Source organism: Terrapene carolina, unplaced genomic scaffold, assembly GCF_002925995.2.
Source record: "Terrapene carolina triunguis isolate 2854851 unplaced genomic scaffold, T_m_triunguis-2.0 Scaffold68, whole genome shotgun sequence".
Taxonomy (NCBI): Eukaryota; Metazoa; Chordata; order Testudines; family Emydidae; genus Terrapene; species Terrapene triunguis.
Genome location: NW_020664419.1, coordinates 21,940,848 through 21,967,328, shown reverse-complemented (window position 1 = coordinate 21,967,328; position 26,481 = coordinate 21,940,848). Strand labels below are relative to the sequence as shown.

The window sequence follows — 26,481 nt, the reverse complement described above, 5'->3', positions numbered from 1 at the left end:
ATTCACCTTAGCATTTTTTAAAACAATGTCTTCTGTGATACATAGAACAAATGTGGTGTTTGGTTTTTCCCCTGCACCAATCAAAAGGCTGGAATCACTATCAGCTATTCATGTGCTATAAGAGTTGAATTTCCTGTAATAGATACCTTGATCTGCTTTTGCAACTCTTACAGTTAAATGATACATGAATAAATACTGTACCAATATCAGCTCTCAGTAATCCAAAGAGTAAGTATCAGTCTACAGACTAAACACATTGCCCAATCTGAATTGAAAACTTACCTTGTAAGTATGCGTAGCTCCAGGATCAATCCGAAAAGCTTTTGTAAGTGGATTTGAGTTTATTATTAAAGGATATCCTGAAGCCACTTCAGAAGGTGATGGTGATAAAATAACACTAAACGTATAAACCAAAATATGAGCTGAAGAATTTTCTGTCACATTGCCTGTAGCAGGCAAGCCATTAAGTGACAGCGTTTTCCCCCCTGCAAATTTGAAAAGGAAAGTAAAATTACACTTCTGTTAAGCCGTCTCTGTGAATGTTAGCTGGGACACAGAGCACACACCTTCTGCCATGTGCTGTGAACACAAATGACCTGATATTCCTCTCATGCTGATATGAATTGTGATGTTACACAGCTGTCGAACCCATGCAAGTGAAAGGAGACTCAAACCATTTATTTTCTGTTTAAATGCTGTGGTCCTGCCACTGCAAGTTACTGATGTTAAGGCAGTATTGTTACTACAGGTTTCAGAGTAGCAGCCGTGTTAGTCTGTATCCGCAAAAATAACAGGAGTTGGTGAAAGGAGGGTGGGAGGAAGGAGGGGGGATGGTTAATTTCTCCTTGTTTTAAGATCCAAGGGGGTTTGGATCTGTGTTCACCAGGGAATTGGTGAAAGGTTTCTCAAGGCTTCCCAGGGAGGGAATTCTTGTGATGGTGGCAGCGGACCAAAGCTAAGCTGGTAGATAAGCTTAGAAGTTTTCTTCACCAACTCCTGCAACTGTTATGCATCCGAAGAAGTGGGTTGTAGCCCACGAAAGCTTATGCTCTAATAAATTTGTTAGTCTCTAAGGTGCCACAAGTACTCCTGTTATTTTTATTGTTACTACATTGCTTGTATTCATATGATAGCTAGAAATATATGTTTCCTATCAGTCACCACCCTCTGCTGCTGCCTGTCTGCACTGAATCACATTAAAAATAAAGTCAGACAAGCAAGTGTGAGTGACTAAAAGGTGTTTAGAATTCTTTTGTGAATTCTGTTCTCAAGAGGTGACACTCCCCTTCCCTTTCCAATATGTCTTGTCATAAATTAACAGAAGAGAAGGCAGGGCCAGTTCTTCAAGGTGCTGAGCAGCTCCAGAAAAGTTCAATGTAATCTCAACCCTCCAGCGTAGTTAGCACCTTGCAAGATACTGCTAATGCATTGCAATCCATTCAGGACCAGGACCTGGGCCAACATTAAAAAAAAAAACGTGTCTGTGATGCCATGCACCAGGTCATGATGCCAGTCACTCAGATTTTTTCGGGGGGAGGGAACGGGACATAGGGGCTTCTGGGCCAGGGGGGTCAGCCTGCTGGTGGCAGTTGAGGGCATCTAAGAGGGGAAGAGGAGGCTCAGGTGGGGGAGGAAGAAGAAATTTATGACTCCCCCCACTTTAAATAGTGCTCTGCAGCCCCTGAGTGAGTGTGTTCCAAGTCCCACTCTCTTCCCAATCCTCAGAGAATGTGACTCAATTGCAGCTCTTGGCTTGAGAATCTGGATCAAGCTGTGAGGCTCCTGCTTTTAGCTCTGGAGGTCCCTTGTTGGAACTAGCAGAGAACAGTGATTTAAAAGAGCTCCATGTGAGCCCCTTGTTAATGGAGCCAGGCTCTGGGCTCTCTAGGGATGTGTGCTTACAGCTGGGGTGCTTTTGTAACATATGTTCTAATACAGAATCTGACACTGACTGTATCTGAGACAGTACACTTCCTTTAAGCACGCCACAACTTATTAAGGAAAAGTATTTTTAAAGTCAGTGAAGATAAATGTATTTATAATGTTTTCTAGAGTGACAGATGAGAGATGGGTTCCTACATTTATATTAACCTCTTACAGTTTTCATGAGCTGAATAAGAAATGTTTATTCAGGCATAATTCTTTTAAATCAGGGTTAATTAGATTTTTCAGACCACATTGCAACAGAGTGTGACAGGTTACTATCTTCTTATTCATGATCCTACTCCCTCCTCATTCAGAAACCAATGAACCACCTGCTTTCCCATTTAGGAGCACAAAACATCCCTCTGACAATTACAGCAATTGCTCATCAAGAATAGTAGTATTAGGAAAGAATTTAATATATTATTAGCATTGCCAACCCCAAACATTGAGTTTGGGCCCACAAAAAATCACAAGACTAACTTAAAAATTATGAATTTCTTTTATATATATATATATATATATATATATATATATATATCGAGATCTCTTGCTTTGCCTTCTGATTTCTGAGCCTTTACGGTACACTCAAATTTTACTCTCTTGAAAGCTGAGATCCTCATGCAATCTACAGAGTAAAGCAGTTGGGACTTACAGGGGGAAAATATCATGAGACTTGTGAGAGTTGGCAACACTGTTTTTAAAACAATTTAGTGACTAGAAAAAAGGAGGAGAGCCAGCAATGTGTGACCAGCCAGCTCTCTGCAAGCACCAGCAAGTGCTTAATGGTCCACGGACAACAGTTTAAGAAACTTCTGCAGTAAGCAATCCATTCTTCTTTGCTGCTTGTTAGAATGTCTATTCTTTGTGTGTCTGTAATGCTTTCATGCTGAACCCAAATACTGATATAGCCAAGCTAACATGCCATGGTCTGGGTTTTGTGGGGAGGTTATTTGATTGGTTGCTTTTTAATTCACCAACTGTTAAAGTTACCACTAACATCAACCTAGAAAAAAAGTCTAAATTCTACTGGCCTGATTCTTATCGCTTTGCACCTGATACAGTCATTTACATCTGTGCAAAGTGGCTATAAAACACTACCAGTCTGATTTTTAGTGTAAATGAGTGTTTTAAAAGCTACCAGATCAGAAGAGGGTATAAAACATTACCATTTACACAAGGTTTAAGGTGGTGGAGAACTGGGCTCTATACATGTCTTTATGGCAAGGTCTTCTTAAAACTTGCTACAAGCATAGCTCAAGTTCATGTAATTTTAAAAACTCCTCCAATTTTTTTTTGTTTTTTTTTTTAAATTCAATTAACCCACAAATGAAATATGAACAAAGCCTGGAGCTGCCTAAAGTGAACTGACTTTGCTTCTTTGAAAATTCACCTGCTTTCCCCCCTCAATACTCTCACCTTGAACAGTGGACATTATTCTGGAGCGTGGCGGCATCCAGCATAATATTATTGTAATGTTATATACATCATCACAATGGGCTGAAATCTCCTGACAATTATACTGATGCATCTCCATGGCTCACTGCAGTTCAGTAACAAAACAGCTGTTCCTTGAATTCTTTTGTCAAAAGTTCTGATCTCAAAAATATAATTTAGGTCCCTTAAGAGAAACTATAACAGACAAGAATGATTTAAATTTAGCAGTTGAATAAAATTGTGTTCTTACCAGATATTCTTCCTAATAAAACCAAAAGAAGAAAAATATTCTGCCTTTTCCCTAGAATCCTGCCATCCATAGTCCTAGGATGTGAACTGAAGGAAGATCTGGGTCTTATTTGCCTCTGTCTGCTTCAGCTCCACCTAAATTTTTCTTCCTTGTCATGCTGTCCAGTAAGAAATCAAACAAAGGTTCTGCCGTATCTAAGGGAGTTTCTAAACACCATCAGCTTGTTTGCTGTTCAGTGGACTGCTCCTTGCTGACATACCATACAATATCCCTTAAACTGCAATCCTTTTAGAATGACAAAGAAGGGGGGGGGGGGAATAGCTAATACAATGCTGGCTTGATAATTCTGAGGAATGAGGTGCTCTCTCTCTAGAGACCAGGGACAATACTTGGTGCAGCATTGCATGTTTCCCGATGCTGACAGTGTGTTTCACACGTGTTCTGGGGTGTCAGAGTCATTTAGGACTTGTCTATACTAGAAGGGTTTTGCCACTCTAGTTATACTGGTATATCCATTCTCACAAAACCCTCTAGTGTGCACTCACTTGTATCAGTATTGCTTTTGAGAGCACAGGGCTCTTTCCTTGCCTCTGTTCTGCAATGGCATGAGCAGGTCCCCCTGTCCGCCTCCCCCCGAGCTCTGTGTCATAACTTTTGTCCTTTATTTTCTCTCTTTTATAAATATATACTTGAGCCTGTTTGGTTCTTCCTTTGTCTGAATGCCCACACAGATCCTGTTGCCAACAATAGATCAGTGCTCATGTGCACAGTTACATAAATCAGACTTCTCCTCACACATCAAACCTTTCATATTCTGTTACAAAGAAAAAATAAGAGTAACCTGGTTACACATCTTTCAATGAGACAATCTAGTCTTGTGGTCAGAGCACAGTATTGGGATTTGGGAGACCTGGGTTGGAATGGAATTTGGTATTTATATCTGCTTAAAATTTTAGGGCCTTCCCTCAGGCACAGCAGTGGATTAATGTCTCCTGGGGCCCTGGGCCAGAGCAACTGGGGAGGCCCTGGCACCAGAACCATGGTCCCGTCCCACCCTTCCACTTGCTGTCCTGCCCATGTCCCACCCCTTCTGCCTGCGGCCCCACCCAAAGCCACACCCCGTTCTACCCCTTCCCCTGCAGCCTCACCCCCATTCCTCCCATAGCCCTATCCCATTCCGCTCCTTCCCCCACAGTCCCACCCCCGCTCACTCCTTTCCACCAGTACACCACTGCAGCCCCAAGACCAGAGAAGCTCTGTGCCCCTGACATTGCTCTGGGGCCATGGCGAGGAGTGAGAGCTCCTCCAGCCCTGGGGCCATGGCAAGGGGAGATTTTTTTCCAAGGGCCCCAAATTGACCAGGGCCCGTGGGCACGGGCCCTGTAGGCCCATGCGGTAATCTGCTACTGCTCAGATAGGCCTCTCCTCAGTGCAAAAGCCTATTATTTGAATGCTTTGTGAAAAACAAACCCTTGGGTGGTTGGTATTTGTTTGCTCTTTCAATATGTTTCCAGGGTTGTCATTTTGTCACTGACAAGCCTCCTGGGACAAGTGTGTTTGAGCAGAGAACGTGAGTGTGTAGAGGGAGATAGTTTAGTGAGCAGGGAAAGGAAAGGAGTGCAAGTACTGGGCACAGTGTGGGACTGTGTGCAGAGAGGCGAGCGATGGATGGACAAAAGAAGAGGTCAAACAGGAGGAACATATGCAGGAGGAAATGAGTGAAGGGGATGAAAGGAGGAGGTGTTGCCTTATATATAAAAAATGTATACACTAGACTGAGGTTGAGATGGAAATAGGAGACAGACTTGTTGAAAGTCTCTGGGTAAGGATAAAAGGGGCAAAAACAAGGGTGATGTCATGGTAGGGGTCTACTACAGACCACCTATCAGGAAGAAGTGGTGGATGAGGCTTTTTATGAAAAACTAAAAAAAATATCCAAAGCACGGGACTTAGTGGTTATGGAGGACCTCAACTACCCAGACATCTGTTGGGAAAATAACACAGCAGGGCTCAGATTATCCAATAAGTCCTTGGAATGTATTGGAGACCATTATTTATTTCAGAAGGTGGAGAAAGCTACTAGGGGAGAGGCTGTTCTAGATTTGATTTTACAAATAGGGAGGAACTGGTTGAGAATTCGAAAGTGGAAGGCAGTTTGGGTGAAAGTGATCATGAAAAAATAGAGTTCATGATTCTAAGGAATGATAGAGGGAAAACAGCACAATAAAGATAATGGATTTCAAGAAAGCAGACTTTAGAAAACTCAGGGAGTTGGTAGGTAAGATCCCATGGGAAGCAAATCTAAGGGGAAAAGCAGTTCAAAAGAGTTGGCAGTTTTTCAAAGAGACATTATTAAGGGCACAAAAGCAAACTATCCCACTGCACAGGAAAGATAGGGAGTATGGCAAGAAACCACCCTGGCTTAACCAGGAGATCTTCAATGATCTGAAACTCAAAAAAGAGTCCTACAAAAAATGGAAAATAGGTCAAATTACAAAGAATTAATATAAACAAATAACCCAAGTATATAGGGACAAAATTAGAAAGGCCAAGGCACAAAATGAGATTAAACTAGCTAGAGACATAAAGGGTAACAAGAAAACATTCTATAAATACATTAGAAGCAAGAGGAATACCAAGGACAGGGAGATTGTGTGCTGGCTGCTGGGGAAGTCTCTGAGAGACCGTGCGCTGTCTCTTTAAGGCACGCACTCACCTGAAGGCTTGTTCAGACCTCACCTCAGAGCTGCTGCGAGTCCTGAGTCCTGTCCCCTCTACCCTGCTCTGTGGAGATGGAGTACAAGAGAGGGGCACACCCTGACATCAGCACCCTCCTTCCTCCCACCCCACCCCCCACTCTGCACAGCCAGCAGGAGGGTCCCAGAGCAGTTACAGGAGCAACATGGCTGCAAAGCATCAGGGGCAGTCAGGAGGGGCACCTGAACACACGCTGCCGGCTGGGTGTGCATGGCTCTGATAATCAACTGCACAGCACTTGAATCTCTGCTGGGCGGCCACCCAACTGCGCAGCTTACAGGGAACACAACTCACTAGTGGTGAGTCAAGCAAGACAAATACCTCCCATGTCTTACATACAACATTCCTGTTAATGCACCCCAGAACACTTGCCTTTTTTGAAGCTGCATTACATAGTTGACTCATATGCCATTTTTGACCCACTATAACTCCCACATCCTTTTCAGCAATCCTACCACCTAGACACATATTCCCCTTTTTGTAGTTGTGCATTTAATTTTTCCTTCCTAAGTGAAGTACTTTGCACTTGTCTTTATTGAATTTCATCCTGCTGCTCTTCAGGCATTGCAATGACACTCTCTGAGTCAGTTTACTTTTCTGTTTCTAAGACTACTCTAGGGAAGAGGACATTTTGTACTTGCTGTGATAATTGTCCGTTGAAATTTAGGTAGCCACGGCTCCTAAATAAGTGAGAGACTTTTGCAAACTTGATTCATAGCCATCAGGGAATATTTATTATTGTTATTACAATGACAGTTTTGGTAACTTACTTAATCAGTTTTTATCTTCATCTCCCTCCTCTTAAAAACTGTAATAGTTTTCTATTAGATGCCTTGATAATTTTTTTCCTAAAACATTAAAACAGTACTCTGACAGCCAGCACCAAGAGCTCACACAAAATTTTCATTTGATTCTCATCTAGCTGAAAATTTCTCCTTGTATCTGCTCTAAATAATATGTAAATTAAGATTGTGTCTCACATAGTGTGTCTGATGTCAATGAAATCTAACTAGGTGTTTCATATGAATCCAAATAAATATAGATACAGCTGGCTTCATTCCTTTCATATGAAAAAGAGAGAGAGAGCTGCATAAAGGATTTCAAAATGATTCTGCATCCCTTCTTTTCCTCCTGCTTCGTCCTCCCTCTGCATCCCCTCTCACAATTTTAATTAAAAGTATGGACTGGTTGTATTGATTTTATTATGTGGAAGGGAACAGCCCAAGCAAACAGGTTCCCAGGGGTGCTGTGTGATGGAGTGTATAGACCCCACACAGATGAGGGAGGTGCCAGAGTGCCCCTGAAGATAGGGATAGCCCCCCATATCTCCGGTCCTGTCGATCATTCATGATAGGGAGGAGGCCTTTAAAAGGGAAGAAATCCTGTGAGGTGGGGGAGGAGTCAGATTGCCCTAAGCAGCAGACTTCAGGAATGACTCCTGAAACTGCAGCAGGAATGCCTAGCCGGGAGACCTTGATCCCGCCCCTGAGGGGCATACAATGGACTCCCAGGGTAAGGCGAACAGGCTGAGCCTGACTCAGAAGCCCAGCCAGAGCAATTTCCACAAAACCCACTACATTGGTGCTGGATCGCTGGCAGCACTGTAGACTCACAGCCATTCAGAGAGGTCAAGTGACTCACCCAAGGCCACACAGCAAGTCAGCAGCATACCTGGAGCTCTTAGCTCCCAGCCCCAAGCTCATACCGGGAAAAATGCTCCTTCTAAAACACCATGCATGTCAGGGGCACATCACTGAGAAATATGTTTCAGGAGGAGTTTCTGTGCTGGTTTCAGATTTTTTTTTAACTGTTTTAATGAAACATAAATTTCAAAATTAATCCACCTTAACTAGAACAGATGTGGCAACAATGACTTGGTGATTTGTGGCTCCTGATCTTCAAAAAGTATATAAAGATTTTTTTAAAGATACAGATCCTGTAGTGCACAATAAAAATATTTGAACATACACTGTGCGTTCAGCATCTATATGGAATTCCCACTGATGACCATATCAGTCATGAGTGTGACTTGATATGTGACTGTTTGATTTGTCTTAAAATCTAAAGGCAACAAAAGGCCTGGTCCAAAACACACTGAAGTCAATTGAAGTCTTTCCACTAAATCCCGTGGCCATTAAATCAGGGTTAAATTGGAAAGAGTCCAGCGGAGGGCAACAAAAATGATTAGGGGGCTGGAGCACATGATTTATGAGGAGAGGCTGTGGGAACTGAGATTATTTAGTCTGTAGAGAAGAGAAGAATGAGGGGGGATTTGATAGCTGCTTTCAACTACCTGAAAGGGGGTTCCAAAGAGGATGGATCTAGACTGTTCTCAGTGGTACCAGGTGACAGAACAAGGAGTAATGGTCTCAGTGGGGGAGGTTTAGGGTGGATATTAGGAAAAACTTTTTCACAAGGAGGGTGGTGAAGCACTGGAATGGGTTACCTAAGGAGGTGGTGGAATCTCCTCCCTTAGAAGTTTTTAAGGTCAGGCTTGACAAAGCCCTGGCTGGGATGATTTAGTTGGGGATTGGTCCTGCTTTGAGCAGGGAGTTGGACTAGATGATCTCCTGAGGTCCCTTCCAACCCTGATATTCTATGATTCTATGATTCTAAATCCATGTGGCAATCCTCTGTACATCATGCTACAGCACTTGCTGCATATTAATAGTTTATTTATTGCTATAATTGTTTAGCCTCCTGAGCTGATAAGATTTGTAAATATACAAACGTCCCTTTGAAGTAGCGAATGATACAAATGTCACAAGGAAGAAAGCACTGTATAATTCCTGGTACAGAAACCTCTAAGGTTTCTATGTACGTAAGGTGATGCATGGCATGGTCAAACAACTTCCTATCCCACAAGGAACAAAATAAATAGTCTCTTCTATTATGAAATTATATTTTGCATGTAAAATATTAAATTAAATAAATTTACAGGGTATTTTAACACAGCAAGAATATTTTCCTTTGTCATCTGTGAAATAGTTTGCATTGTATTTAGCAGAACAGAGTGTGACCTAGTAGAGGATTAGCAGTTGGGAGTTCTGGGTTCCCCATTCCTGCCTATGCCACAGACTGACTGTGTAACCATAGGCAAGTCACAACTTCTTTATGCAAAGTTTCTTCACCTATTAAATAGGGAGAATGATACATCACTGCCTCACAGGACTGCTGTGAGACTTAATTCATTAAAGTTTGTTAGCATGTTGGGGTCCTTGGTTGGAAAGGTTATAGAAGTGGAAAATATTATTTTTATCATAAGACCGGGAAAACAAGTTCCCTTAAAATAAGTCACAACCCAAACCTTTCCCCAACCATCCTAAAGGCTCAATTGTGCCTGATAGGCACAGCCCTGTGTTGAAGATGGTCCAGAGCTTCATTGACTTGTGGGGGATTGTGCCTCTTGAAGCACCAGCTGAAAATGACATGCATGCTCTTAGTGCCACTTTTCTACTCCTACAACTAAACCTCTTGCCCAGCTCCTCCTCCCTTGATTACAGCAAGCTCCCCCTCTGTAGCCTCCTTGAGACCTGTCCTCCATTCCAACCCAGAGAACACTTGCTAAAGTCATCTTCCTTGCCTGTCAATCTGACGGTGTCATTCTGCTTTTTGTTCCTTCCATTGGCTCCCTTTCCTCTACCACACCAAATTCAAACTTCTTGTCCTTGCCTTCAAGGCCCTGCGTAGCTCTGCTCCTCCCTGCGTATCCAGCCTGGTATCTTTCCCTGTTGTCCCCCAGCCAGTGATGTCACTTTGACATGAATTTATCCTCTAGCCCCACAGCCATCTTCACACCACTCTTCGTGTACAGAAAAGCCAAGGCCATGATTCTTTCTGCATTCAATTCCACTTGAAGGCCAACTCATTTGGGCTGCATTCTGGCCCCTTTACACCACTTTGGCAGCACAATGGGGCTGGAAAGCAGCCCAGTTTCCCCAGCACAAACAGGGGGGTGAAGGGGTTCCCTGGACAGCATGCGGTTGGGTCCCTGGGCAGCGTGGGGGTGGGAATGGATTTGTTGTGGGAAGAAGAGGCATGTCTACAGTTTTTTGGGCTCAATTATTCTTGGATTGCTACAGCTTATGCTGAGGACTGAACCAGCTCCTGGCAAGTTCAGTGGGGGCAGTAAAGCCATCTTTGCCTATTTCTTCCCTGCTGCTCCTGGGGCTATGTTTCCTGAGAGGCACAGTTCAGCAGCTGGGCCTACATATCTTAACACAGTTTTGTTTGCTTTATTTTTTAATCAGGCATTATGTTACCATGTCCAGTCACCACCTTGACCACTTCCTTTGTGCTTTGTTCCCTGTTCCCCCTACCCTCTGTCTGTTTATCTTATCACTTTAGGCCTTGATTGTGCTTTGCCACAAGCCACCAGCAAGGGGCAGCAAGTTTTCCCTTCCTTTGGAGCAGACTGGAGGCAGACTGTGACTCTGAGGACTCTGCCACTCCCTGTACCTGGTGCAGCCGATTTTCCTAAGCACACTGATACTAACTGGCATGTTGCGGGGAAGGAACCAAGATTTCGTCCACTGCCTGGCATGTCCCACCTACTTGCACAAGGAGGGTAAGTGGGGACGTAGCAGCCTTATGGAGGCCTCCCTGTGCTGCCACTTATGATCAAACTAGGTAACTAGTGCAAGGGAATAAGGGGAGAACCTTACACTTTGTTGTGCTGCTGCACAATCCAGGCCACAAACTGGCCATTATATTGTAAGGTCTCTGGGCAGGGACTGTGCCTCTTCCTATGAATTCTAACAGATTGTGTGTCCCACCGGAAACAAATAATATGCCAGCTCTCATTAGACTTATAGACTTTAAGGTGAGACGGGACCGTCATGATCATCTAGTCTGACCTCCTGCACATTGCAGGCCACAGAACCTCATCCACCCACTTCTGTAATAGCCCCATAATCTCTGGCTGAGTTACCGGAGTCCTCAAATCATGATTTAAAGACTTCAAGTTACAGAGAATCCACCATTTGCACTAATTTTTTAAACCTGCAAATGATCCATGCCCCATGCTGCAGAGGAAGGCACACACACACAAAAAAAACAACCCCAAGGATCTCTGCCAATCTGACGCAAGGAAAAATTCCTTCTCAACCCCAAATATGGTGATCAGTTAGACCATGAGCATGTGGGCAAGACCCACCAGCCAGACACCTGGGAAATAATTCTCTGTAGTAACTCAGACCCCACCCCATCTAGTGTCCCATCACCGGATAGTGGAGATATTTGCTCCTAGCAGTCATAGATCAGCTACATGCCATTGTAGGCAGTCTCATCATATCATCCCCTCCATAAATTTATCAAGTTCAGTCTTGAAGTCACTTAGGTTTTTTGCCCCCACTGCTTGGAAGGCTGTTCCAGAACTTCACTCCTTTGATGGTTAGAAACCTTTATCTAATTTCAAGCCTAAACTTCTTGATGGCCAGTTTATATCTATTTGTTCTTGTGTCCACATTGGTACTTAACTTAAATAACTCTTCTCCCTCACTAGTATTTATCTCTCTGATGTATTTAATAGATACATTGAGGTCAATGACAAAACGCAACTTCAATGGGAGCAGGACTGGGCCCTAAAAAAGTGATCCTGAGGCAAGTAGAATCTTAATTATGTAAAGAAGTGGAGATAGGGACAAATGTGAACACTGCATCCAACTTCCTTGCCCACAAACTCCATGGCTAGGGTTCACCTCTAGAAATAAAATCCAGAGGGATCTCTGGCAAATTTGAAAAGATTTGGTTTAACTTTTTAGGAACCTTTGATTAATTCATAGCAGATGAAAACCAAGATGTCATCCTCCTTTCCTCTTTCCCCTTTCTTTAATTTTTCTGTTCTTTTGACTTTTTTCTGTTCTCCATTTATTCTTGGGGAGAAAAAAAATCAATTAAATATATAAAAAGAAAAAAATGTCTGCTCTTAATTACACTGGTGTGAATGCAGAGCTGCCCCATGCTAGTCAGGGGAGTAACTCCGATTATGCTGGTGTAACTGAGAGCAAGTCTGAGTGAAGAAGTGATCCAGGTTCAGATGACATGAGGCAAAGCTCTATTGGAGGAGTGAGTGTGACTTATTCCATCTCAAGATCAATATTTAAAATGCAGCAGGAAAGCAAGAGTGATATTCTGGATGAAGACATGCCTCTCCAGTGGAAGTTTTTGGTGCAAATATTATGAGACCAAGCTTTTGTAATGAAACAGCAGCTCTTATTGCTACATACTATTTGTTCAAGTAATGTTCTGAGAGTTGTAAAGTCTGAAGCTAGATGAATGAATATGAAGAAAGAGGGAAACCTCTTTGGACCAAATTCTGATATCATACATAAAACCCCATCGGTGTAAACAGAACTGCCTCTGGGTAAGTGAGGGCAGAATTTAATCCTGTGCTACACTCTCTTGCCATGACTCTGTTTTTGGAGCTGAGGGAATATTGCCATCTAGTGCCGCACAGAAATCCAACACAGAAAAAATAGTCACACGGTACATTTTAGACAAATGTTACAGATCACATTAAAAATGCACCAGAGACAACATTGTGCTTAGAGTCCTTTGCATAAATATCTTTCTAGAAAGTTTTACACTTTTCTCATTTAAAAAAAATATACCAGGTGATGGAAGCTGAGAGAGAAGGCATTGCAAAAGAGACCAGTGTGGTTGCTCGGGTGTTCTTCAGCCACACATCCCTTGAGCTATTAAAACATAAAAAACACATAAAATGTTAGTAAATTGCATTGAGAATTATGTGAGCCTGACCTTTCTGTGCCTAGTTTGACACAAAGGCTACCATTTACTGATCATATATCTATATTGTCCATTGCTGGGTTTGCAATCGTTCTCGTGGGTCTGTTTATTGGTAGGTAAAATATATATCACTCTATTTTCCTGAATTTAACTGTGTTGGCGAGCACTTATTGACACGAGTAGACTCACTGACTATATTTAAAAAATAATTACATATATAGAGATAGATATAGATATTCTGCATTGCATTTACCATTTATGAAAGCTGCCAGAGTAACAACACTAGCATTTATACAGAGAAAGAAAAAACACCATGGGCAGCAGCAATATAAACTTCCCCACACTGTCCCACCAATTAGATCTGACCTAAAGAGATCCCTTGTAAGGGTGAGATGGTAGTTCAGTGCCCCTGTTCATTCAACGTTTGCCTCTGAGTTGAGCTAATTATGATTTTTTTTTTAATATGGACCAATGTCTGAGATACTTGACCGAGACTATCAGCTCATTTAAATAGGCGACCAAATATGTGCCAGATTGTAATGATTTTCTGTCATTATGAATCTGAACCAGATTCAAAGCGGTGGAACCTAGAGGTAAATACCTTTGTCGCTTTTGAAACAATTAGAAAATAAATAAATTTAGCAGTTAAAACTTACAGTTGCAAACAATATCCAGATCTTCTAGCTAATAATGTAATTTTTTTTGTGTATGCTGCTTTAAATTCACTTCAGTGCACCACCAATATCTTTGGGGTGTGGTATGGTACTGTTCGGGGGTTGTGGTTTGACTCCTGTTTCTGTCCAATAATAATGTAAAAACAAAATTCAAATCACAGATACAGCCCAACTGTGTTGTGGGAAAGAATGAAAATGAATGAACTCAAATTAAACAAGAAGCTGAGAAAGTCACATACATGTATATAAAAATTTGTTATTGACATAGTCAAAGGTAAGTCCTATTCTGGAATTTCTCCCACCTTGGGAAGGACTTTGAGTATGACACAAAACATGTATCATAAACCACCAAAGAAATGAAGAAATGTTTAGCTAATGGGTGTAATACCACTTCTATATAGTATATAAGGACTCCATTGTCCGTCTCTTCTGTGGGTTTGAGGGGGAGGGGAGCGGTCAGAATTTTTTTGCAACATGCCATGAACTGCAGGTGAAAGGTCCTAGTGTCTTCCAAACAGAGAATATGTGAAGGACAGGCAGGGGAGAGATTATTAATATATTACAAAACCCTCTCTTCCCTCATGTACTCCCCAATGGCTAAGATGCTTGAACTAACAGCTTCCCTAAATATAAATGTCAGGGAGCTGATGACCAATGTTGGAATTTGCTTCATCCCCATGGTCTGACAGAGCCTGAGCTTGTTGACCTCTGGTAAATATTGCTAGGCCCATCTGTTTGCTCAGGCTTTTTGCCTGAGGTAAGGGCTGGACTAGATAGTTTGGTGCATTCTGAGTGGGTGGCAGAGGATTTTTGACACTGGTTCGATTTGTTATGTAATTAGGGTATTTAAATGTTTATATATTTGCTTAGGGCCTGATCTAGCACCCAGTGAAGACTCTCATTGACTTCACTAGGCTTTGGATTAGGCTCTTAGAGAAATATGGGGGCAGACCCTCAGCTGGTAGAATGTGTCATAGCTCCACTGAAGTTTAGATTAGCTTATGATCTGCCCCAGGATATGCACATTTTTGTAAAGCTAAGAAATAAATGTAATGCATAAATAAGTTTCCCACCTCTAGTGAAAATGGAGCACTTGTTAAATGTAATGCTGCATCTCTTCTCAAATGAAAAGAGACTCCAGAATGTTCAGCCAGTTGGATTGCTCTATTGGCTGAACTGTCTTCAGTGCAGGCAAAAAAGATGTTCTATACTTATCTATTTATTTACCACCATAGCATCTAAGCAACACCCACTTCAATTGTTACTAATGCAGGGCATCATTTTTTCAAATACTTAAAAAAAAAGTAGGTGTATCAGTAACTGCAAAACCACTAAAACATTTCAGGCACATGTGTCCAAAGGATCTGAGGTAATGATTATGAGAGTGGAGGGACAGGCCACAAATTGGTATTAATGTCTCATTTATGATTAAAGCAACAGAGGGTCCTGTGGCACCTTTAAGACTAACAGAAGTATTGGGAGCATAAGAACCTCACTTCTTCCATTTATGATTGTTAACCTTGCAGCCTCTGCTATTCCCCTCCTTTGTGGGGAAATACAGGAGTATACCAGTGTCTCTGGATTTCAATGTAATTCTCAAAACCTAACATACATAGTACCCTTCCATTTAAATGGGACTATATCAGGGGTGAGCAAACTTTTTGGCCCAAAGGCCACATCTTGGTGGGGAAATTGCATGCAGGGCCATGAATGTAGGGCTGGCGCAGGGAGTTGGGGTGCGGAGGGAGTAAAGGGTGTGGGAGGGGGTGTGGTGTGCGGTGTGCAGGAAGGGGCTCAGGGCAAGGGGTTGGGGTGCAGGAGGGGTGCAGGTGTACAAGGGGGCTCAGGGCGGGGGTTGGGGTGCAGGAGGGGGTAGGGAGTGCGGGAGGGGGATCAGGGCAGGAAGTTGGGGGGCAAGAGGGTGCGGGGTATGGGAGGGGGCTCAGGGCAGGGGGTTGGGGTGCAGGAGGGTGCAGGGTCCGGCAGGGGACTCAGGGCAGGGGGTTGGGGTGCAGGAGGGTGTGAGTTGCGTCAGGGGGCTCAGGGCAGGGGGTTGGAGTGTGGCAGAGGGCTCAGGGAAGGGGGTTGGGATGCAGGAGGGGTGCGGCAGAGGGTTGGGGTGCGGGGTGCAGGAGGGGTTCGGTGTACGGGCTCCAGCCCAGCGCCACTTACCTGGAGTGGCTCTGGGGTGGCAGTGGCATGCAGCGAGGCTAAGGCAGGCTCCCTGCCTGCCCTGGCCCCACGCCGCGCCTCTCCCGGAAGCAGACGGCACCACGTTCCTGTGGCCCCTGGGGGAAAGGGGGCAGAGGGTTCCGCATGCTGCCCTTGCCTGCGAGTACCACCCCCAAAGCTCCCATTGGCCGCGGTTCCCCGTTCCCAGCCAATGGGAGCTGCGGGGGGGGGGGTGCCTGCAGGCGAGGGCAGCGCACAGAGCTCTCTGCCCCCCCCCTTACCCAGGGGCTGCAAGGAGGTGGTGCCGGCCGCTTCTGGGAGCAGTGCGGGGCCCGCGGGGCCACAGGGGTGGCAATCCCGTGGGCAGGATCCAAAGCCATGACAGGCCAGATCCGGCCCGCGGGCCATACTTTGCCCACCCCTGGACTATATACTCTGTGAAGTATTATGAGGGTTAATCATCATCCCCCAGCTAAACATTTTGATATAAATTCCATTCCATTCTTAAAACAAATGAGAAAGAATTTACTCAGTTGGAAGAAAGTAACTCAGTCCTCCCAGATTAGCCGGATTGCTGCTGGTAAATTGAATCTGTTGCCAAATATTTGTTTCCAAAACTTCTCTTTTAGGGATGGGTGAACTACATGAATATACATTATTGGCTTCCTAAAATTATAGTTGATTAACATTTTTCCTCAAAATGTAAACCTTTTTTTTTCATTTAATTTAAAAAATGCTTAGTTTGTTAGGGGAAGATGAGTTTACACACACACACACGCACGCACACACCCTACGGGATTAGGGGTTTGGGAAGGGTCCCATATGAGGAGAGATTAAAGAGGCTAGGACTTTTCAGCTTGGAAAAGAGGAGACTAAGGGGGGATATGATAGAGGTATATAAAATTATGAGTGATGTGGAGAAAGTGGATAAGGAAAAGTTATTTACTTATTCCCATAATACAAGAACTAGGGGTCACCAAATGAAATTAATAGGCAGCAGGTTTAAAACAAATAAAAGGAAGTTCTTCCTCACATGGCGCACAGTCAACTTGTGGAACTCCTTACCTGAGGAGGTTGTGAAGGCTAGGACTATAACAGCGTTTAAAAGAGAACTGGATAAATTCATGGAGGTTAAGTCCATTAATGGCTATTAGCCACGATGGGTAAGGAATGGTGTCCCTAGCCTCTGTTTGTCAGAGGGTGGAGATGGATGGCAGGAGAGAGATCACTTGATCATTACCTGTTAGGTTCACTCCCTCTGGGGCACCTGGCATTGGCCACTGTCGGTAGACAGGATACTGGGCTGGATGGACCTTTGGTCTGACCCAGTACGGCCGTTCTTATGTTCTTATGTATGTTCTACCTGCCCAAAATGAAACGACTCTCCAACAAGTAGGGCTCTATATCTAGTACATATTGATTGTATTTATTTGTTAATTAGAACTTATCTCTTCCCTTCTCTGATTTCTGCACAGTTCCTCCTATATGGAACATAGAGCCAACAAATTTGAGTTGAATCAACTTTCAAACCCGTGAGACATTAATCATTTCTAAGCTAAGTAAAATAAGTTAACTCCCCCCAATGTCTATAAAAATGTAGCTATTCCTGACAAAGCAGTGGGAAGAATCCATTTTTTGTCTCCTTCTGTGGAACATGTACCAAACGTGTTCTTTTGAAAGCCAACGTGGTTTCTGAACAGAATATTGTATCACAAACATGATCTTTATTCTCCAGTAACTTCAGAAAAGAGCAGGTGAACAATACTATAGATGGCTTGCGTTGATCTAACTAAGGCTTGTAAGCATGTTACTGGAAAGATGTTGTGTCATCCTTTCAGGAAGTGCTACCTAGATAGGCTTGTTGCTATCATCCATTCATTCCATCAGGATATGTCTGAAAGGATCAGTTACAGTGGTTATCTGTCAGATCAGGACAGATGTCAAGCAAGGATGTGTGTCTGCACTTTACCTGTTTCACTGCTGCAGTTAATGCTGAATCCACCAACAAGCTCCAGGCAGAAAACGACATCCAAGTGCGATAAGGTAAATTCTCCAGTCTATCACGCCTGAAGGAAAAACTAAAGTTTCCAAACAGCTCGACCTCCTTAGGATGCTGTTCTTGTTGCTCAGTCTGAGCAGGAACTCCACGCATTGGTAACTCATTTTAATATAGCAACAATCAACTTTCTTACTGTTAGATGAAGAAAAGACAGACTTGCTCTGACAAGCTCCATCTGCCCATCCCTTCACTGAGCAGAAATTTTCATCAGTGATGCCACTTGGGAAGTGTTGTATCTGACAATGCTTTTTTGTATGGATGCTGAAATCACCATCCAGGTTAACAAAGCATGCACTGTCTTTGGCAGGCCCAACAAATGTGTTTAGAGAAAGATCTTGGACTTCAAAAGGACACCAGCTTTAAAGAATATCAGGCAGTCATGCAAGCCATGTTGCCTTGTGGTTGTAAATCTTGACTCTGTAAGTGTCAAAGCAGCCTGTGTAATGCCTTCCTTAAGAAAATTTTCCACATTAGAACTGTAAAGATTGTATTTACTATTAAAGGTTTTGATCATTCAAAGCTATGATGTACTGCTGCTATCTTTGATTAAATTAAACTGCACTGGTACATCTTTCCAAACATTAGCTCCTATAGTCAACTACGGAAGGTTCATATTGGCATGGTGGATAAGCTTCTCTGTTTTAAAGACAGTCTCAAACAGTTACTTAAAGATGCTAACACTGCAGCTAACACCTACAAAATCCTGGCAGCTGGCCCACGTGAGTATCTTCTATATTTGCACAGTGTCAAGCACACTAGCAGTACTGAATAAATAATAATCCTAAAGACCTGTAGGCAGTCAGGGAATAGCTATGGATGAGGAGTTCATACTGGGAAATCTGAAAATGAAAAATTCTCTTGTTATAATTATGGGAAAGCTCTTCTCCTCCTTTTCCTTTTCATTCATTGATCTGTTTTCCTCAATAACAAGGGGTGATGGTGATGATAAAGGTGCCAAAAAAAGAATTTCTTTGTAAGATGATATATCCCCTCAAGCAGGGAATTTAAGCTAACATCTACACCAGTAGTGTCATACATACATAATTTGTAAGATCATTGAGCGGAGTAGTCAGTAATAACTCAAACTTCTGATTCCAAGAATCCATTTCTAATTTAAATTAAAAACAAAATGGAAAGCAAATATTTTATACTGGGGGGAAGCGGGGCGGAGAATCGCTGGAAAAAAAATTTCACTTCACCATCTTCTTTTAGAGGATGAAAGCAACTTTCTCCACTTATGTTCCCAAAACACATAGGTGCTGGTCACAAATCTTTGAATTGATTGACAAAATTCATGGGGGAATTCAATCATCAGTTCTATAAAAATGTCATTAAAAGCTAACTTACTTCTGCAAAAAACTGTTTTTCTTCCCGTTTTTGCTAATGCTTATTTAATTCAGACTCCTGACAAACAGTTGAGAGAAGACCTTTCTTTGAGAAAAAATCAATGCTGCCTCCTCTTCTAATGAAGGATGAAAAATTACCCCATTTTGCTCCCTTAGTAGACACAGAGTAATTCAAGATTTAAGAGCAGTTAAGAACTGGAATAAATTGCCTAGGGAGCTTGTGGAATCTCCATCATTGGAGATTTTTAAGAGCAGGTTAGACAAACACCTGTCAGGGATGGTCTACATAATACTTAGTCTTGCCATGAGGGCAGGGGACTGGACTAGATGACCTCTCGAGGTCCCTTCCAGTCTATGATTCTATAATTCTAAAAAAAATAGGTGGAAATGTTTGTTTGTTTTTAAATTGTCTGCCTTTACATATGAAAAAAGGGACAGTAAAGGGCACAAACAAAAATGATTCCCCCCCCTTTGCTGTTTGCCTTTAATGTAAATAAAAAGATGCAAAGGGAGACTCAGTGTAATCAAGTTAGTCTCAAGGGACATTTTTCAAAAGCTTGAAATAAAACATGCTGAAAAGAAGCAAATCTTCAGGATCACAGGAGAAAAGAATAAACTGAAAAGTGCCAAAGTCACCACCTGTTGAGATGATGGAGTGTCATGCTCAAAGCTGTTAAGGTGTTAATACAGCTGTTCAGTGTTACCTTAAAGAGTTAATTGTAGATCATGGGTTTTAATTAAAAGGACTGGGGCCTGCTTTTATCATGTTAACCACAGAAATCCTTTAAAACGTATTAAACACAAAACCATACAACATGAAAATGACAAAATAAAAATACGTGGAATTTCCCTCTTTAATTTACCTTTTGGACTGACCGACAAAGGGAGAAACATTGATTAAAAAGTATCTTATAGGTACCGAAAGTCTTTCCTCAGGATGCGGGGAAGAGTCCAATCAGCTGTTGCAGTTTGGCTCAACAATTATTGTTAAGATTATTCCTTCTGTTTAAGAAAACACACACACAAAGGGAAGAGAATGGGTAGAAAAGAAAGCAAAAGTTCTGTCTTGATGATGCTTGACCATTCATGTTGCAGGCATGATAGGGTACAGATGAATCAGTCATGAGCAGATGCGCATTAGCTTTTTGACACTGGCTCACTTTTTTTTCTGAGATGACATCTGGATGGTACACGCAGGTCTCCTCCAATCTTCCTTCTGCTGGGGCAAGACTGCTTATGCTGTTTTAACCAGTTGTGCAGGTTATGGTAATTACATCATGAAATGTAATTAACTCTAGGACTGGTCAATCTTGGAATCGGTTAGATAAAAAATGACAAGACAAAATAAAATGGGGATGATATAACACACAAGGAGGGGATAACTTAGGGTGACCAGATATCCCTATTTTATAGGGACAGTCCTGATATTTGGGGCAATTTCTTCTATAGGCGCCTATTACCCCCCATCCCCTGTCCCGATTTTTCACACTTGCTGTCTGGTCACCCTAGCTGTAAACTTAAACCTTCATCCCAGAAGTTACATAATGTAATGAACCTGCTGGACATAGTGCCCCATCGATCCCCAGTGCAAAATGCATCCCATAGAGGGCGCCATAATCCTCAGAGAACAGGAAAGTGAACGTAAGAACATAAGAACATAACAACGGCCGTACCGGGTCAGACCAAAGGTCCATCTATCCCAGTATCCTGTCTACCGACAGTGGCCAATGCCAGGTGCCCCAAAGGGAGTGTACCAACAGGCAATGATCAAGTAATCTCTCTCCTGCCATCCATCTCCATCCTCTGACAAACAGAGGCTAGGGACACCATTCCTTACCCATCCTGGCTAATAGCCATTAATGGACTTAACCACCATGAATTTATCCAGTTCTCTTTTAAATGCTGTTATAGTCCTAGCCTTCACAACCTCCTCAGGTAAGGAGTTCCACAAGTTGACTGTGCGCTGCGTGAAGAAGAACTTCCTTGTATTTGTTTTAAACCTGCTACCTTTTAATTTCATTTGGTGACCCCTAGTTCTTGTATTATGGGAATAAGTAAATAACTTTTCCTTATCCACTTTCTCCACATCACTCATGATTTTATATACCTCTATCATATCCCCCCTTAGTCTCCTCTTTTCCAAGCTGAAGAGTCCTAGCCTCTTTAATCTCTCCTCATATGGGACCCGTTCCAAACCCCTAATCATTTTAGTTGCCCTTTTCTGAACCTTTTCTAGTGCCAATATATCTTTTTTTAGATGAGGAGACCACATCTGTACACAGTATTCGAGATGTGGGCGTACCATCGATTTATATAAGGGCAATAATATATTCTCAGTCTTATTCTCTATCCCCTTTTAAATGATCCCTAACATCCTGTTTGCTTTTTTGACCGCCTCTGCACACTGCGCGGACATCTTCAGAGAACTATCCATGATGACTCCAAGATCTTTTTCCTGACTTGTTGTAGCTAAATTAGCCCCCATCATATTGTATGTATAGTTGGGGTTATTTTTTCCAATGTGCATTACTTTACATTTATCCACATTAAATTTCATTTGCCATTTTGTTGCCCAATCACTTAGTTTTGTGAGATCTTTTTGAAGTTCATCACAGTCTGCTTTGGTCTTAACTATCTTGAGCAGTTTAGTATCATCTGCAAACTTTGCCACCTCACTGTTTACCCCTTTCTCCAGATCATTTATAAATAAGTTGAATAGGATTGGTCTGAGAACTGACCCTTGGGGAACATCACTAGTTACCCCTCTCCATTCTGATAATTTACCATTAATTCCTACCCTTTGTTCCCGGACTTTTAACCAGTTCTCAATCCATGAAAGGACCTTCCCTTTTATCCCATGACAACTTAATTTACGTAAGAGCCTTTGATGAGGGACCTTGTCAAAGGCTTTCTGGAAATCTAAGTACACTATGTCCACTGGATCCCCCTTGTCCACATGTTTGTTGACCCCTTCAAAGAACTCTAATAGATTAGTAAGACACGATTTCCCTTTACAGAAACCATGTTGACTATTGCTCAACAGTTTATGTTTTTCTATGTGTCTGACAATTTTATTCTTAACTATTGTTTCGACTAATTTGCCCGGTACCGACGTTAGACTTACCGGTCTTTAATTGCCGGGATCACCTCTAGAGCCCTTTTTAAATATTGGCGTTACATTAGCTAACTTCCAGTCATTGGGTACAGAAGCCAATTTAAAGGACAGGTTACAAACCTTAGTTAATAGTTCCGCAACTTCACATTTGAGTTCTTTCAGAACTCTTGGGTGAATGCCATCTGGTCCTGGTGACTTGTTAATGTTAAGTTTATCAATTAATTCCAAAACCTCCTCTAGTGACACTTCAATCTGTGACAGTTCCTCAGATTTGTAACCTACAAAAGCGGGCTCAGGTTTGGGAATCTCCCTAACATTCTCAGCCGTGAAGACTGAAGCAAAGAATCCATTTAGTTTCTCCGCAATGACTTTATCGTCTTTAAGCGCTCCTTTTGTATCTCGATCATCAAGGGGCCCCACTGGTTGTTTAGCAGGCCTCCTGCTTCTGATATACTTAAAAAACATTTTGTTATTACCTTTGGAGTTTTTGGCTAGACGTTCTTCAAACTCCCCTTTGGCTTTTCTTTTACATTCTTGCACTTAATTTGGCAGCGTTTATGCTCCTTTCTATTTGCCTCACTAGGATCTGACTTTCACTTTTTAAAGGAAGTCTTTTTATCTCTCACTGCTTCTTTTACATGGTTGTTAAGCCACAGTGGCTCTTTTTTAGTTCTTTTACTGTGTTTCTTAATTTGGGGTATACATTGAAGTTGGGCCTCTATTATGGTGTCTTTAAAAAGCGGCCATGCAGCTTGCAGGGATTTCACTTTAGTCACTGTACTTTTTAACTTCTGTTTAACTAACCCCCTCATTTTTGCATAGTTCCCCCTTTTGAAATTAAATGCCACAGTGTTGGGCTGTTGAGATGTTCTTCCTACCACAGGGATGTTGAATGCTATTGTATTATAGTCACTATTTCCAAGTGGTCCTGTTATAGTTACCTCTTGGACCAGCTCCTGCGCTCCACTCAGGACTAAATCTAGAGTTGCCTCTCCCCTTGTGGGTTCCCGTACCAGCTGCTCCAGGAAGCAGTCATTTAAAGTATCGAGAAATTTTATCTCTGCATTTCGTCCTGAAGTGAAATGTTCCCAGTCAATATGGGGATAATTGAAATCCCCCACTATTATTGGGTTCTTAATTTTGATAGCCTCTCTAATTTCCCTTAGCATTTCATCATCACTATCACTGTCCTGGTCAGGTGGTCTATAATAGATCCCTAATGTTATATTCTTATTAGAGCATGAAATTTCTATCCATAGAGATTCTATGGAACATGTGGATTCACTTAAGATTTTTACTTCATTTGATTCTACATTTTCTTACACATATAGTGCCACTCCTCTCCTCCCCCCTCCCCCCCCCCCGCACGACCTGTTCTGTCCTTCCGATATATTTTGTACCCCGGAATGATTGTGTCCCATTGATTGCTCTTGGTCCACCAGGTTTCTGTCATGCCTATTATATCAATATCCTCCTTTATCACGAGGCACTCTAGTTCACCCATCTTATTATTTAGACTTCTAGCATTTGTGTACAAGCACTTTAAAAACTTGTCACTGTTTATTTGTCTGCCCTTTTCTGATGTGTTAGATTCTTTTTTATGTGAATGTTTATCATCTGATCTGGCCCTTACATTATCCTCCTCCCTCCTCTGCTCCTGACTATAACCTGGAGATTCTCTATCATTAGACTCTCCCCTAAGAGAAGTCTCTGTCCGATCCACATGCTCCTCTGCAGCAGTCGGCTTTCCCTCATCTCCTAGTTTAAAAGCTGCTCTACAACCTTTTTAATGTTTAGTGCCAGCAGTCTGGTTCCACTTTGGTTTAAGTGGAGCCCATCTCTCCTGTATAGGCTCCCCCCATCCCAAAAGTTTCCCCAGTTCCTAATGAATGTAAACCCCTCCTCTCTACACCATCGTCTCATCCACGCATTGAGACTCTGAAGCTCTGCCTGCCTAACTGGCCCTGCACGTGGAACTGGGAGCATTTCTGAAAATGCCACCATAGAGGTCCTGGATTTCAGTCTCTTCCCTAGCAGCCTAAATTTGGCCTCCAGGACATCTCTCCTACCCTTCCCTATGTTATTGGTACCTACACGTACCACGACCACCGGCTCCTCCCCAGCACTACACATAAGTCTTCCTAGATGCCTCGAGAGATCCGCAACCTTCGCACCAGGCAGGCAAGTCACCATGCGGTTCTCCCAGTCATCACAAACCCAGCTATCTACGTTTCTAATGATCGAATCTCCCATTACTAACACCTGCCTTTTCCTAGCAACTGGAGTTCCCTCCCCCGGAGAGGCAACCTCAGTGCGAGAGGTAACCCCAGCACCATCTGGAAGGAGGGTCCCAACTATGGGAAGGTTTCCCTCTGCTCCCGTTGACTGCTCTGCTTCTCTGGGCCTTTCATCCTCCTCAACAGCACAGGGGCTGTCTGGCCGGAGGTGGGACAATTCTACAGTGTCCCGGAAAGCCTCATCAACATACCTCTCTGCCTCCCTTAGCTCCTCCAGTTCCGCTACCCTGGCCTCCAAAGTCCATATGTGGTCTTTGAGGGCCAGGAGCTCCTTGCACCGAATGCACACATACGCCACCCGCCCACAGGGCACGTAATCATACATGCTGCACTCAGTGCAATAAACTGGATAGCCCCCACTCTGCAGCTGGGCTTCTGCCTGCATTGTCTCCTCATTAATGAAAGGGTTGTTTAAGCAAAAGGTTTTGAATGTAGTTTGGTTTATAGGTTTTAAGGGGAATAAAGGGACCCCCACTTCCTTCCCACTCCCCTTCCAAACTCCCTTGCGAAACTCCCTGTTAGCAGCCCCTGGTCGCTTGTGCGCTGCTTTATAAAGCCCTGGCCTATGTGAATGCCCCACCCACTGATTAAGGCTCAGCCAATTCCCAGAGGCTTCTAGCTTTCAGACCTTCCTTTGAAGCTCACAGCTTCCAACTGCCAGCCACAGCACACGGTCCTTCAAACAAACAACCAAACAAACAGACTGACAAACACAAGCTCAGCACACAGCGAGTAACCCCCAAACACAAACAAACACACACTACAGACAGTCACTTACCCCAAGGGTGCTGTATTGCTCCTCCTTCACCTGGAGAACTCCCTTGTGAAACTGCCTGTTAGCAGCCCCTGTTCACAAAAGCTCAAGTACCTGAGGTCAGCAGAGAGAGGGGATCAGATTCAGGAGGGAGTTCAAAGCAGAGGTGTGAATGGAAGTTTCATTTTGTGAAGGATTTAGAGATTTCAAATTTTGCTTTGTTCTGAACTGGAGCGAAAACTGAACATTTCTGAATTGTCTGTAAAGGAAAATTCTGGACAAAAAATAATTTGGGGTCAATTAAAATGTTTCATTTTGATAAATTTTAAATGTTTCATTTTTAATTCAGATTTTATTACAATAATACAAAATTTAAAACATTTCAGAATGAAAAGTTGCTTCGGAATGAAAAATTATAAATGTTCAATTCTGATAAAATTGAAATGGTGGTCAGAACTTTTTCCCCAATTTTGTTCTGAAACGAAATTCCAGTAAAATCAACCTGATTTTGCAAAGAAGTCTGATTTTGATGGAGCCATGTATTCTGGCATAATATGGTTTTGTCACAGTTTCTCTGACCATTTCCAAGCTAAAGGCTGGGTGAGAGCAGGAGCAGCAGGCCAGAGAAGCAACATGGGAACTACCTGTGGAGGACAGGCCAGACCACAAGCTCATGGGCAGGGAGACTAGCCCCCCCTGGCCTCACCCCTTCTGCCTGAGGCCCCCTCCACAGCCAGAGCCCCGAGCTCCCCCCTCCTGGAGAAGCCCTGAGCCGACCCCCACACACAGCCGGAGGAGCCCCGAGCTAGCCGGAGCCCCCCTAACCGTGCCGTGCCTCCCCTCCTGAGACCCCAAGCCACTCTGTGGGAAAAGCTCGTCTCTTCCAGAAGAACCTGAACTTTTTATATGCACCATGCAGGTTCCAGGGCAGCTGAGGAGGCGGTATGTGT

At 43.0% G+C, this 26,481-nt stretch overlaps 1 protein-coding gene across 1 annotated transcript in view; it reads right to left on the bottom strand.

Moving 5' to 3' along the window:
• The window catches only part of CDHR3 (cadherin related family member 3), a 74,516-nt gene extending 56,404 nt beyond the window's left edge, over positions 1–18,112 (bottom strand). The window contains exons 1-3 of the mRNA XM_026648903.1: positions 17,930–18,112; positions 3,611–3,725; positions 283–485 (exon numbers count right to left, since the gene is read on the bottom strand). Of these exons, the coding sequence (XP_026504688.1) occupies positions 283–485; positions 3,611–3,725; positions 17,930–18,112 (501 nt within the window). The remainder of the gene's footprint in view (positions 1–282; positions 486–3,610; positions 3,726–17,929) is intronic.
• Between the last annotated feature and the right edge of the window lie 8,369 nt (positions 18,113–26,481).